Source organism: Lipophrys pholis (assembly GCF_963383615.2).
Source record: "Lipophrys pholis genome assembly, chromosome: 23".
NCBI classification, from domain to species: domain Eukaryota; kingdom Metazoa; phylum Chordata; class Actinopteri; order Blenniiformes; family Blenniidae; genus Lipophrys; species Lipophrys pholis.
The window spans coordinates 3466147-3480547 of NC_137645.1; the positions used below are offsets into that span (position 1 = coordinate 3466147).

General features: G+C 48.8%; 1 protein-coding gene across 1 annotated transcript; it reads right to left on the minus strand.

The window, feature by feature from the left end:
• Positions 1-356: 356 nt before the first annotated feature.
• On the minus strand, positions 357-4606 carry ftcd (formimidoyltransferase cyclodeaminase). The gene is made up of 13 exons (XM_080492876.1): positions 4457-4606; positions 3418-3730; positions 3221-3309; positions 2972-3151; positions 2632-2769; positions 1843-1974; positions 1704-1765; positions 1510-1636; positions 1276-1437; positions 963-1006; positions 728-866; positions 551-646; positions 357-477 (listed from the first exon to the last, which is right to left on the minus strand). The coding sequence occupies exons 1-13, from the start codon at positions 4508-4510 to the stop codon at positions 394-396; spliced, it is 1620 nt and encodes a 539-aa protein (XP_080349002.1). The 5' UTR covers positions 4511-4606; the 3' UTR covers positions 357-393.
• Positions 4607-14401: the final 9795 nt, after the last annotated feature.

Here is a 14401-nt window from a genome sequence, read left to right on the forward strand (position 1 = left end):
AGTAACAGCTCCAAGCTTCATGAACTCCGAGGTTAAAGAGACAAAATCAACCACTAACCGTCTGAGAGACTTTGTTCAGACCTGTCTGTGGTCTTCACTCTGCATTCCTCACACACACACACACACACACACACACACACACACACACACACACACACACACACACACACACACACACACACACACACACACACACACACACACACACACACACACACACACACACACACACACACACACACACACACACAGTTTTTATATAGAGCACATACATGTTGATGGTTATGGAGAGAAAAAAAAGTAAGTCACGTGACCAGTATGTGACATGTTACCATAGCAACCACACACACAAGCTTCAGGGTTAGAACTTTATTGTTGTTTCTTTTGCTCTTTTCAGCATCTCTTCTCAGCAGCGGCGAGGACGGTGGCGGCGCCCTCCTGCGCCTCCTTCAGCAGCGCCGAGGCCTTTTTTTCCGTCTGCGGAGGGAAACAGACGGGTGAGTGAGGGCGGAGCCACTCGGCCCGCACATGTAATGCGGCATGCACTTACCGCGGTTCTGAAGGCTTCATCCTTCACGTCCTTCAGGTTGATCGTCACATTGTAGTACGCGCCAAAGACCGCCGCCTCCAATGCCTTGGCTGCCACCTGCTGGCGCGGCGAGACGCCAAAGGTTAGGTCCAAACTCTTTCCATTGGTGTCATGGGAAACGGCGCGCGGGGCGTTTACCTGAGCGTCCGACTTGCAACCGATGTTCCCGTAGACGACCATTTCCTTCAGAGGGACCCAGAGGACACTGATCCTCTCGGCCAGAGCCAGCGGCACGCCGACCGCTTGCTTCAGCCCGTCCTGCAGTGCCGCCTCTCTCCTGAGGGAGGCGACAAAACACAAAATCGTCAGGTTACCGATGTCATTGATAGAAACAAACAGTACCTCATGGCCGTCTGAAGAGGAGCACACGAACCGTTTCAACTCTTCTGGAGTGCTCTTTGGCATCTTCAAAGCTGCCTGCAACAGCCACATACACATTAGCAAACAACAACAACACAACATCAAAACGACACAAAAAACATTAACAAAACATTGATTATACACAAACACAACGTCAACTAAAAAAACAAGACATCAGCTTTTCGTTGTTTTTTGTTTACTGCCGGTTGAACGCCGAGCTATCATGTTGTTTGTGTCATGTTTGTTGTTATTGTTTATGCACAGTCGTAAACATGTACAGACTGGATGTAGCAGTGTCCTTGTTGTTGTTTACGTGTGGTCCCGACCATGTACAGGTTGAATGCAGAGGCGTCAGCATCCACCATCTGCAGCAGCTGCTGGGCGGCGCGATGAAACGGAGGAATCAGCTTCCTTATGACGGCGTCCAGGTCCTGGAACTGCCGCTTCCCGTAGGTCATCTGTCCCACCATGGCCGCCAGCGCCGCCCCCTGTAGCACACAGTCTGTGAGCTATAGGTGACCCCGCCCCACTCCCACTCCTCACCCCCCCACAGCTCCTACCATGGCGGCGATGGCAGCGGACACGGAACCTCCGCCAGGCGCCGGGGTGCGGGCGGCGACGCTGCGGACAAACTGCTGCAGCGACAGAGACGCCAGCTGGCCGTCCTGCTGGGACTCCACCATGTACCTGCAGAGACAAAGACCACCTCAGCCAGAGTCCCCGCCCACCAGGCACCTGACCGCTCATCACTCACTCTATGATCCGCTCCTTTGGCTTGAACGGGCTGAGAGAGTCCAGGCCCAGTTTACTGACCACCTGCCCGGGAGCCAACAAACAAATAAACATCCAAGCAACAATAAACATTCACGTTAGGACAACATATTTCCACCCACCAGGCGGACTTTGTGCTCCTCTTCGATGACGAAGAGTCCGTCTCTTTGGATGTAGAAGTCAGCTGTGTCCAGCAGAGCCTTCAGAGGGATCAGACCCACGATCTGAGAGCCCACCACCGGCAACCTCAGCTCCTGTGGCAACGCAACGACAGTTACTAACAGCAATCCACCACCGGCAACCTCAGCTCCTGTGGCAACGCAACGACAGTTACTAACAGCAATCCACCACCGGCAACCTCAGCTCCTGTGGCAACGCAACGACAGTTACTAACAGCAATCCACCACCAGCAACCTCAGCTCCTGTGGCAATGCAACGACAGTTACTAACAGCAATCCACCACCAGCAACCTCAGCTCCTGTGGCAATGCAACGACAGTTACTAACAGCAATCCACCACCAGCAACCTCAGCTCCTGTGGCAACGCAACGACAATTACTAACAAGGGCCCTGAACAATAGTTGCCAATTACAACTCATTGGCAGCTTCAGCTTCTGTTACAACACAAAGACTTACAACAGTTGCTGAAAACAGTTGCTGACAACAATCCACCGCCGACACAGACTCCGCTCCTGGCAACTACGTCTGTGACGACAGTTGCTCATCATTGTTTTCATCATCTTGGCCAATAAATGTTTTTCTTTCATACATGTGGCTCCATCTATAAACAACTTAAAACATTTGCTGACGACTGTGGCGAATACAAAAGTGTGTGTGTGTGTGTGTGTGTGTGTGTGTGTGTGTGTGTGTGTGTGTGTATGTGTGTGTGTGTGTGTGTGGGGTGTCTTGAACCTCTGCGTCCCTGCAGATCTCTTCGTAGACAGCGTGCAGTGGCGTCAGCTCGAAGTCCAGGATGTTCGTGGACACCTGAGCCACGTTAGCCTCGTCCAGGTACCAGCCCATCCCCTGGACCTTCTTCAGCAGGCCGGGCTGCTCAACAACAACAACAACAACAACAACAACAACAACAACAACAACAACAACAATAACAACACATAGTCAATAAATAAAGATCGAAATCATAAAAAAATCTGTCAGGAAAATGATTATTTTTAAAGTAACTCAGTTAAGAGAAAATTAACTTCCAATATAAACATAAAAGTCTGACAAAAAAAAAATTCCCAGCATGCACCTGGTCCTTCCCGCGGCCCTGCTCGCGCACGTCGAGGGCGATGCGGTGCGCCTGCTCTTTGGTGCCGATCAAGTTCACGTTGTATGCAATCAGAAACTTCCGGGCACCGGTGACTGTGGCGCCCCATGATGGCACAAAGAGGGCGGGGCCGAAGTCGGGTGCCCACTCGTCCTGTTTGAGCTGGAGGCAGACAGAAGGAATCAGGCTGAGGGAAGGGAGGGGGGACTGAAGGGGACGCCGGCGTCTCACCTTTTCCGGCAGCGCTTCGTACTCGCCGGCTCGCACCGTCGGGAGGTTCCGGCGTCGCTCTGTACGAGCCGCCTCGCCGTAAAGGTACACTGCAAATGTTTACACACTTTACCCACAATGCACTCACAGCGGGAATGATCTCGACAAAAACGTTGTTTTTCTGGTAAAAATTCAGCTGGACTAAGCGCAGCGCTCACCAGGCACGTGCAGTGCGTCAGCCAGCCTGCGTCCGAAGTCGTCGGCGCAGCGCACACAGTCCTCCATGGTGACATTCTGCACCGGGATGAACGGGCACACGTCCAGCGCGCCCATGCGCGGGTGCTCCCCCTTGTGGCGGCTCATGTCGATGAGTTCAAATGCGCGGTGGGCGGCGTTCAGCGCACCCTGCACCACCGCCTCGGGCGAGCCCACGAAGGTGTAGACGGTGCGGTTGGTGGAGGCACCGGGGTCGACGTCCAGCAGGCTGCAGCCCGCCGTGTCGGAAATGGCGGTGGCGATGGCATCGATGACCTGTGGGGATATTTGACCTTTCAAACTGAAAGCTGTTCCACAGATATCAGGAGCAGAACACGGAAATGTGTATTTAACCTGGATTTTTCACAGTAGCGTTCAGAGTTTCTAGACATCCGTGAAAACTAGAGTGTCACTTTCAGCTGCACTTTACTGCAAAATAAAATCTGCAGAGTAGTCACTGGACGCCATCTTACTTACTCGAATAACCGGTATGTCCCTGAATGCACCATCAACTGTTCTAACTGAAGGACACACACAATACTTCAAGTAATCCATTACTAGAAATGTTGTGTAAAAACCCAGAATACTACTGTAGATCGTAACACTTTACTAATATTGTTACCATGCAGAATACTGGAGCAACAACTACTACTAATACTACGAATATGGATGCTCTGTTAGTAACCAAGAGTACTACTGTTATTACAACTTCTATTAGTTGTTGACCGAATAACAGTTACAGTAACAATACCTTTAGTTGCTCAAACAATCATAGTCCTTAAAGCAACAGTAACAGTAGAAGTAAAAATACTTAAAGTAACAAATGTCATAATGGTGGTGGTAACAGTTGCAGTATTGGTAAAAATTGTTATAGCAACAATAGCACTAGAGTAACAGTCACAGTAACAGTCGAAGCCCTTAAAGCAACAGTAACAGTAACAGTAACAGTAACAGTAGAAGTCCTTAAAGCAACAGTAACAGCAACAGTAACATAAACGTTACCTGTTGGTTTCGGCCCTCAGAGAAGTTCGGGACGCACTCGACCAGCTGAGCCATTCTGTCTGCACACTGACCCGGACACTAACTGACCACAGCTGAAGGTCAGACAACAATCACCAGCACCTGAACCATCAAGCCCGCCCACCTCCTGCTACCCCCTGCAGGCCGCACACGCACAATACAGCATGAAGTCTAGGAGATATTCATTAACATACGCTGAGTAAAACTGCTGCTTCAGAGGGAATAAAGTCCAACTGCAGACGTTTGTCAGTCATATTGATTTACACACACACACAAACACACAGACACACACACACACATGGGACAGCGTTACTCTGATAGGTCGTCACAGATAAACTTGTCTCACTGTTTCAACATTTCATAACTGCAGGCCTGATTCCTGCCTCACTTATCAGACTGATCACATCAAAGACTCCCAACACACACACACACACAAATATGCGTGTGTGTGTTTAACACTCAGTGTACTGAACCATGAAAGTGATCACAGCTCAGTTTCAATCATGTGAGTGTTGATTACAACCAGAAGAGGGCGCTCCCACTCCACAGAGACCCTCGTGTGTCTGATCAGTCGAGAGACACACACACACACACACACACACACACACACACACACACACAGTGTGTGGAGGCTGAAGCCTGCAGTGTAATTGAATGCGGCGTTGTGTTCTCTGGCCTGTGTGTCGTGCCAGTGGAGGCAACAGCTCTGACACTGACCAGACGTCCTCATGGAGGTGAGACGTGTCGCCGCCTCACGTCTCTTGGTTTCCTCACACATGCCGCCGCGTGACTCTCCATCGGGGCCACGTGCCGACACTTTGGCCAGCGAACTGTGGAGGCCTGTGGAGGCCTGTGGAGGCCGTGGCTCCAGTGCCGTCAGGCCCCCGGTCTCAGGGTGAGCTCCATCATGGAGGACGCACACAAAGGCAGTCACACAACCTTGAATAGGTCAAAGGTGAACTGAGCCCAAACATACAAACACACAACCAACGAGGTTCTGTACTGGAGGACTCTGTCCTGACCCTGTGTCTGCAACACCGCACACACACACAAAGCTGCAGTTGTGTAATCATCCTGATGTGAACCCTCTGCTGCAGGGACGTTTGTTTTCTCTGCGGGGCGTGCAGGCGGGCCGGGTGGGCTGGTCTGGAGCACATTATTTTCTTAGATTGCCGCGTTCGGACCTCCACTGACTGGGAGCAGATGTGCAGCTGCAGCCTCGCCATGCAGGCGGGGGGGTCCCTCCATCTGAAGGGGCATTCAGCTGCAGAGATGAAGCGAGTGTGTTCATTCTGATGTGTGAACATGAACAGTTCTTTCTCAAATGGACGGATTGAGGGACAACTGAAAGATCAGACAAATGGACAATCGGCAAACCACTGAGGGGTCAACAAAAATATTTCTGATCGATGAAGAGTTGAAAAAGCAGTTAAGAAATGATTGACAGATAAATGAACAACTGACAGGCTGTTGATTGAGTCTTGATAGACTGATGTGTGTTGATTGATCAGTTGACGGAGTATTGATGGATTATCACAAAATGAATGATTAATGGACGACTGAAAGATAAAGAATCCCTCATCTGTGTATCAAAGCTACTTCTACCTGTACCCCCGTCACTATTATGAAGATTAAGACGATGACGATGTGTTCAGACTGTGACAAGGTTTCTGGGTCTCTGTGGTTTTCGAGCTGTGAGGATGTTCCTGTGTTTTTCCCATCATGTTTCCTGGCTGTGTTCAGTCACGGCGTTCACCAATAGCAGGCGGCGTTTGGCGGGCCGTTCCCAGCGGTTTGGATCGGGCCTCCCCGGCTGCACGGAGCTGTAATCTAATTTTCTCCTTAAAGACGGCGATGAGAGCGGCAGAGTGGAAACATGTGGGGCAGACACGGGCCTGCGAGCCACATCCAGACCAGACGAGTCGCCGAAGACCGACTGTGACCAGGACCGACTCTTCTGGACCAGTTTGAACCAGCGAAACAGAACAACGATAACAAGAAAGATGTAAATACAAAAATCAGTTAGCCCAACCTCCTCGATACACGACACCAGAGACCTCGTCACCCCCGGGTCACTCAACTACCAAAACAACGGAGACGCGTTCTGAGGTCCTGACATCCAGGCCGATAAAGATCTGACAGGGAAGACAGTGACTGGACGGACTGCTGCAGGTCCAGCTTCAAGCCAACAGGTTGACCGTTTGCTGCCGTGAACTTCCCGCGCTCTCGCTCGCTGCTGATTGGGCGCATGCTGCTTACATAACTGCTGTGCTCGCGGGGACTTTCCTCTGCGAAATGAGAACCATGCAGAGCGGCTCACACGAGGCGCCGCGGGGCCCCGAGGTGGAACGGTGCCCACGTCGGCGAGCGGCTGCAGGCACTGAACCTCGGTCAACATGTTCACTGGCCTTGTGCCGTCTGATGTGTCGGTTTACAAGGCGACACTATGCTGAGGCACACACACACACACACACACACACACACACACACACACACACACACACACACACACACACACACACACAAACTTGTGAATGGAGGTCCAAAGGCCTCATATCTGGTGGAGTCATCAGAGCCGGCAGCTGATTGGTTCAAACTGCAGTTAGAAACCCGACAGGAGAGAAGTACACCACATTAACACAACAACAACGCCAGAGCAACACAAGAGAAACAAACCCACAATGACAACACCACAGTAGCACGACAACAGTACACAACACTGAGATGCCACGCAGCAACCGTACAATATGACAACAAAACTGAAACAACATGATACCAGCACAAAAACAACACAACAATATTACAATAGCCTGACAACACACAATATGGCAACAACGGCGAAGCAAAACAACTCTCACAATGAAAATGCCAGAACAACGCTATAAACACTGTAACTACACAAGTGTGCAAGAGAGGAACCCTCCGGCATGTTTATCATACCACAGGAATGCTGGTATGTTTACATTAGTGTAGTGTGGCGCAGTTTAGGCGTGATCATGATGACGTCCCAGCTTTTGTGGCGCCTGCAGCCGCTGCCACAGATTGTAAACAAAGCAGGTTGTCACCTTCACTTTTCACACCTCAACTTTTAAATCTGTAAATGCCCGGGTCACCGATAACGATCCGGGTCGCCGGTAATGATCCCGGTCACCTCCTGTCTTAATGCTAACTTCAGTAACATTAAAGAATGTTTTGAACAATTCCGTATCACGCCAGCCTCAGAGTGCTGGCTCAGCACTGAGAAGGAGGACGACATTGAACTGGACGCTTATGAGCTTAATGACATGAACAGAGAGGGAAAGACCGGGGAGGGGCGGAGGGGTTGGCTGTGTATGTGGACGAAAACCTCAAGGACAAAGTGGTAGAGAAAACGTCTCAGATCATTGAAGAAACACTAAGAATGCCTAACAACAGAAATACTCATGGAAAAGAAGACAATTTAATAACAAGCTGTATTTATAGTACAACAAACTCTAATCTGGACATCTTCAGGGAGCGGTTTGAAGAAAAACATTGAGTAAGAATTGAACCAAAACCGGCAGAAACAGTCCAGGTCCTGGAATCAACGGAGGAGTGGAATATTGAACTCATAAAGACCAAACCTGACTGGTTCTTTCTCACAGCTGTGGGGCAGAAATAAGTTCGAGATATTGTTCATACAAGTAAAAGACAGAGCCACTGAATGCAATGACAGAGATAAGCCAACAGTTAAAGTTATTGATGGAATTGTTCAACCATTGATAGATATCTTTGATCGGTCATTCCAGACTTGCAAAGCTCCAAAGTTTCCTTACTGCCATAATGTTACAACATTTTCATTACTAAAAACACATTAATTCCATTAAGCCAGTATGGATTCTGGTCACAGAGGTCCACAGAAAAAAAGACGTTTGGGTTTTCATTGATCTTACAAAAGCATTGGACACTGGAAGTCAAGAAGTATTAATCAAAAAATTACAGTTATAGTATGATTATGGGGCTGATTTTACAGGGGATGAAAAACTATTTAAGGAACACAAAACAATTTGTGGAAATTGATGAATTCCAGTCATCATAATTGGACATTGCTTATGGTGTCCCCCAGAGGTCAGTATTGGGACCTAAACTGTCTATAAATGATGTAAAGATTAAAAAAAAAAATGCCATTGTTTAATTTTATTTGGATGTGATACTAATAGCTTCTGTTTTATTAAAATGATCAAATCATTTAGATAAAACTAAATCTATGTTGTTTGGGAATTGTAATACAAATGGTAAAGTAAATGTTATAATCAATGTTATAAATGTGGAAAGAGTGAATTCAATAAAACTCCATGTTATTATGATTGGAGCAATCTCAATGTCAAGACTTTAAATTACAAACAACCAAGTCCAATTCAGAGGCCTTTGAGCACACTGTGTGTACGTGTGCAATGCAAGACCTGATCCTGGTATCTTGAGTCCTGTATTCTGAATGAATTCTGCATCTGGACCAGATCCAAAGGAGGCTCTGTTTAGGTGTCGGGCTGAACCCCCTCCTGGATCTGACTGTGGCTTTATATATCATTGGGCCAGGTCAAGTTACTGCACCTGATATTGGTCAAAATGGTTTTCCGAGACCATTTGGGACCGGTTCGGACCTGAAACTGGAGTGGGTCCTGGACACAACCCGAGATCTAATCCTGGATTTGGACCTGATCCTGTATGAGAACCCGTCCCCTGGGTTATGTAAGAAGGCTTGATTGGTGGCAGTTTTGCAGCTGAAGAACAGCTCGGGGTCTGGGACACATGGAGCTGCTGGTGGTCCACGTGTTGCCCGATTCCAGCAGTTCAATAAGATCCTGCAGCCGTTTCAGGACTACAGACCAAAGCAGAACCAGGTGGCCATGAGGTGCAGACGTCAGAGATCCACTCCGGAGGAGGAACTCTGTGAACCTCCAGTCCGACATGTGGTCACACAGTGTCTTTGTCACTGGCAGGAGGGGCAGGAGGCGCTGGAGGAGGTGCAGCAACAAGAGGAGGAGAAGACACAGGAGGTGGAGGTTCTGAAGCAGTTGCAATAGGAGGTAGGGTGAGACGAGGTGCAGGAGCCGAAGGTGCAGTGGGAAGATATGAAGCAGGAGGTGCAGCCGCCACAGGTGGAGGCGCAGCAGAGAACCCCGGTCTGACTGGGTCACTCCTGACTTGGTTTGTGTTCGGAGCGGCTGCAGGATGAAGAGAGTCAACGTGACAGGAGTCCTCTGTGTGCAGCTCGCGTGCGTCACAGCTTCCTCCGGAGATGATCCGCTCCATGTGTGCGCCACTTTGCCTCCACTCGCCTCCGCCCGCCTCCTCGCCTGCTCCTCTGTAAACTGAACATCCTGCGTCCTCCACGCTGCCCGGAGACATTAAAGTCCACGATCCGAGGCCAGTGAGCCGCAGGATGTTGTGTGATTTCGCCTCGGATAACACAGCAGTCAGAGAGGCTGACCTCTGACCCCGCAGAGCTTCAGGAAGGCTGTGGACTGGCTGACGCTGAGGATTGTGGGTAACAATAATCATGGCAGCCGATTGATCACGTTAGAGTCTGACAGGACTGATCCGCATTCGCAGATTCTCCTTCTTCTTAGTTACAGTGGCTGAAAGCTCACGAGTGTAGTGGTCAGCACTCTCACTAACCACATGAACCGGTCGCCGGTTCGAGATCGGCCCAAAGTTGTGGTCTCGATCCACCTGTTCTTGGTCTCTCGTGTGTCCGGTTCTTGACCTGAGTGGAAGTTTGAAGTGTTTCTCTATTTGACGGATCTTGAAAGCTTCAGGTGTCTTCAATGTGACAGCGCGGCGTGAGGAAACACGCAACACATGACGGCCTGAAACTCGATCCACCTCTCAGCACAATCACATCCACATGGGGCCCACGCTCACCCACGCCAGCGAACATGTTGCCGTGGGCTACGTATGGAAGTCGGGAAGTCACCTGGAAACACTTGGGATTCTGGGTAAATCCCCCCCGAGGTCATTCCGTGAGACATTAGCAAGCATCGTTAGCACGTGTTTGCACCCGTCAGAGATCGAGTCGTTCAAGTTGAAAACAAAACCAACAAACGCTGACATCAACAAGCTGTCCAGATCGGAAGACGAGTGCGTGAGGAGATAAAACCTGGAAAAGTACGACTGTTCATTCATGTAAAGAGCTTTGACTCGTTTTTCCTGGAAAACTTCATCCAGACACTGATCTGTCAGTTATTCACTGTGTTTTTCATTTACTGACAAACTCATGTTTCTCATGTGCCGCGTTCTGCTGGATCTGCTCTGTGATTGGACGGTCGCAGGGCAGAAGTCCTGGATGCCGCTGGAATTATTATCACGTGGTCACAAAGCTTTGCTCTCTGCTTTCTGTTCATTATCGATTTTTTTAACATCAGAAACCGTGACGGTGATGGGAATCAGGAATGTAAGGACAGACTCCTATATTAGATAATTTTGGTGAATAATTATGCAAACCTTATGGCTTCCACATAGTTTATCGTAACTAATTTTATGCATACAGAAGAACTCTTGCATAAATCACCCTGTTATTCCATATGAAGCACTCAGTCAATACACTGGAGTGCCTGATAAAGGAGTTTTTCAGGTACTCTGTGTTGTATGTGTTGGGGCTTCACGGCTGGGAAATTCAGATAAATAGAAGCCCTCAGGCTCAGTTTCTGAGTCATTACTTAAGGGTATCATGTTTTTCAACTCACAAATATTGCTAAGAGGAGTCGGATAATCCAGATGTTTATGGGAACTTGCTTTCGGATCTCATTGCGAGGACTCGTTTTCCAGATCCACCTGATTGATGACGGAGCTTTTGCAGCTGCACTGGAGGTGATCTGAGGTCCCTCTGAAAGCCTTTGACCCGCCTGGTGAACCACAACACGTTCGAGTGCCTCCAGAGCTGCTGTGGAAGACATCAGGAGGTGGAGCTCCATCCAGTGCTCAGGGTTTCCCCCGGACTCCGGCGGTCCTCGTCCTTCACCGCGTCCTCCCAGTTCGGCCAGAGCCAAATGAGTCTCCTCGAACAGGGGAATCCCGGGCCAGATGGGGGGAGAGGGGGAGTCCATCCACATTGTAACTCATCCATCAGAGAAACTCGAGGGAGGAAGAGGAGGAAAGAAGCCAGGGAACTATGAGGGAAACATTTGGAGCAAACATCAGGGAGGCCGGAGGAGGTCCAGAGGGCCTGAAACCGTTCCACATGAAACAACACTCAGCAGTTCAGGAAAAAGGAAAGTACTTTGACACATTTAAACTGATTTCACGATGGAGACTCTGCATCGATATGCCGAAAATCACCAAAATCAACATTAGCCAAGGCAGTCTGAGGACCGCAGCGTCACAGCCAGGTCAGAACATTTTGTCTTGAGACTGTGACTGAAAATAGGCCCAAATCAGCAAACCCAACCAAACAGCACAAAGGCCCCGTCTCATACCGATCGACAAGCACAGATCCAACGCGTTACATAACCGGCCTCCAAGTCTGGAAAAACAAAAAGCCTTGATGGTTCAGTCTATAAAGGAAGTGAATTCAAACTGCACCCACAGAGACGAGCAGGAGGATCTCCAGGGACCCGGGGGAGGAAGAACATCCGTCAAAGTGTCAGAGGAGGAGACGCAGATTTCATCTCACCTCTGAAACGTTCATGTCTGCATCCAAACACAGAGCCGTTTTCACCTGGAAGTGGCCGGACCCCAGCGGGCCCACAACTTCCTGTGCGGACGGGGGCGCCACAGCAGAGACGCATCATTTCCAGGGTGGAAAAACAGCATGGAACAGATGGACAACACTCAGTGGACCAAGTCAGGAGCAAAGACTGCCAGCAGGTGCAGGAGAAAATCAGTCAACACTGATCTTGTTGCAAACGGCACCCAGAAGGCCTCCGAGGCTGAGTGGCTGGGTTCAAGAGAGACCAAGTGCCCCCAAGAGACCAAGAGCCTCAGAGAACTTTAAAAATACAACAAAGTCTTTTGTCCTGCTGATGTCATTACAAACCATAAATCATACAGTTGGCATTTGCACGCTTACAACTTCTTCAAGAGCCTAAAAAACACAAAAATGACTTCTTGATTTTTACTATATTCCTCCTGAAAACCTCTGCAATATCAATGAAGACCCTCAGAACCTTTTCTGAAGATTCAAACCTCCACCTGGGGTTCCACAAACCTACAGAATTTTCTCCAGAAACACAATGAATGCCTTAAATTACAAAAAAAAAACAAAAGAAACCCTCTCTCATAATTGACCTTTGATGACGTCCATCAACTCACCAAAGAAGCCTAAAACCTCTACAAGACCCCCTCAATCATTACAAACCTTTTCAAAAGCTGTAAAGTCTCAGAAACCGCCCCAGACAAAACCACTGCTGAAGCTCTTCAGAACCTCAAGAACATCAGCAAAGTCTTCTAAAACCTCCTCAATGGCTTATTAAACTTTAAGAAACATCTTTAAAACCTCCTCAGCAGCCCTTAAATCCTGGATTGAGACTTTTAACCTCCTTAATGACCTCAGGTCCTCATTCAGACCTCTGAATGTCCTTAAAGACCTGCTCAGCCTTTTTAGTACTTGAGCTAAATCACCTCTGCCACTTCCTGGCAGAGCTCAGTGTGGAGGATCGTCTCTCCCCTGCCTCCCCGGGATGTTTTCTTTCCACTTGGAGGCTCGCCGCTGTTAACGACACTCGTTTGTCAGCGCTGTCGTGTTTTTACGAGTCCCATCATGCCGCGTCCTCCCGCACAGATCCCCTTTCAGCACAATAAAACCTCCGAACTTACAACTGCCGCTCAAGTTGAACAACACCAGTCGGATAAAAATGTAGATGGGATAGTGTACCTGCTCCGGTTCAAGCCTCAACGACATCGTGTTTCACAAAGTGCTTCCCTGGACTTACCGAATCGGCCTACAAACTCCAGCTTGACGTATTAACAGGTCCACTGGCTGCAGCGTTCAACATGACGTCTAAAAAGTGAAGTTTCAACATATGACGGAGGCCATCTTTAAAGAAAACAAACTTCTTCTGTTCAAACAAGCAGAGAACACCTGCTGCTGCGCTCCGGTGGAGGTGTGTCAGCAGCGCTGTGGGATCCCAAGACCTCAGAGAATGTATTTAACAAGGCCCGGCATGTTTCAACAATCTCAACAAAGACCTTCAGAGACCTTCAACGCCTCTCCAGCCTCAATAAAACACCTTAAAAACCTCACAGAGATTAAAACCCCTGCAAGACTTCTACCATTCGAGGAAAGAGTCTCAAAACTAGTCATGGAGAACATGCAAAGCCTCCTGGAGAACCCCAACGCCCAAACGAATCGGAACAGCAGCAAAAACCTAAAACCCTCTAGATTCACTTCCTAAATCTTTTCAAAACCTCCCCACAGGTCCTGAAATGCTCGGAAAAAGTCTTTCAAGCTTTCAAAATAAAGGTCCAAAATCTTCCCCAAGAAGCAGTGAAACCTCTTCAAGATATTAAAACTTCAACACAAACTAAAAATTCTGCAAGGCCTCTACGGCGCCAACAAAACCTCCTCAAAATCCTCCCGCGACCTCCAAGCTTCAACAATCTCCTAGACTTTCACAAAGATTCGAAAAGCCATTAAAGCCTTCACAGAGACCAAAGAAACTTGCCCAATTATCCCATAAACATCTGCAAGACCTCGACGATCTCAACAGAAACCTCAAAGACTTCATTAAACATGTCATCCAGAACGCCACAAACCCTGGACAACTGTAAAAACATCGAAAACCTCTTGAGGATCTTGTTCACAGATCCCTTCCTGTCAGGTGAATATCAAAATGTTTGGTTATCTGCTTCCAGGACCTTCTGAGGACCTCGCCTACGAAGGTCTTGGTGGAGGAGCTAAAGCAGTTCTGGCTCTCTCTGCGCGGAGTGAGCGAACTCCGTTACATAAGCGGGTTTTTGTTCCTCGGCGGG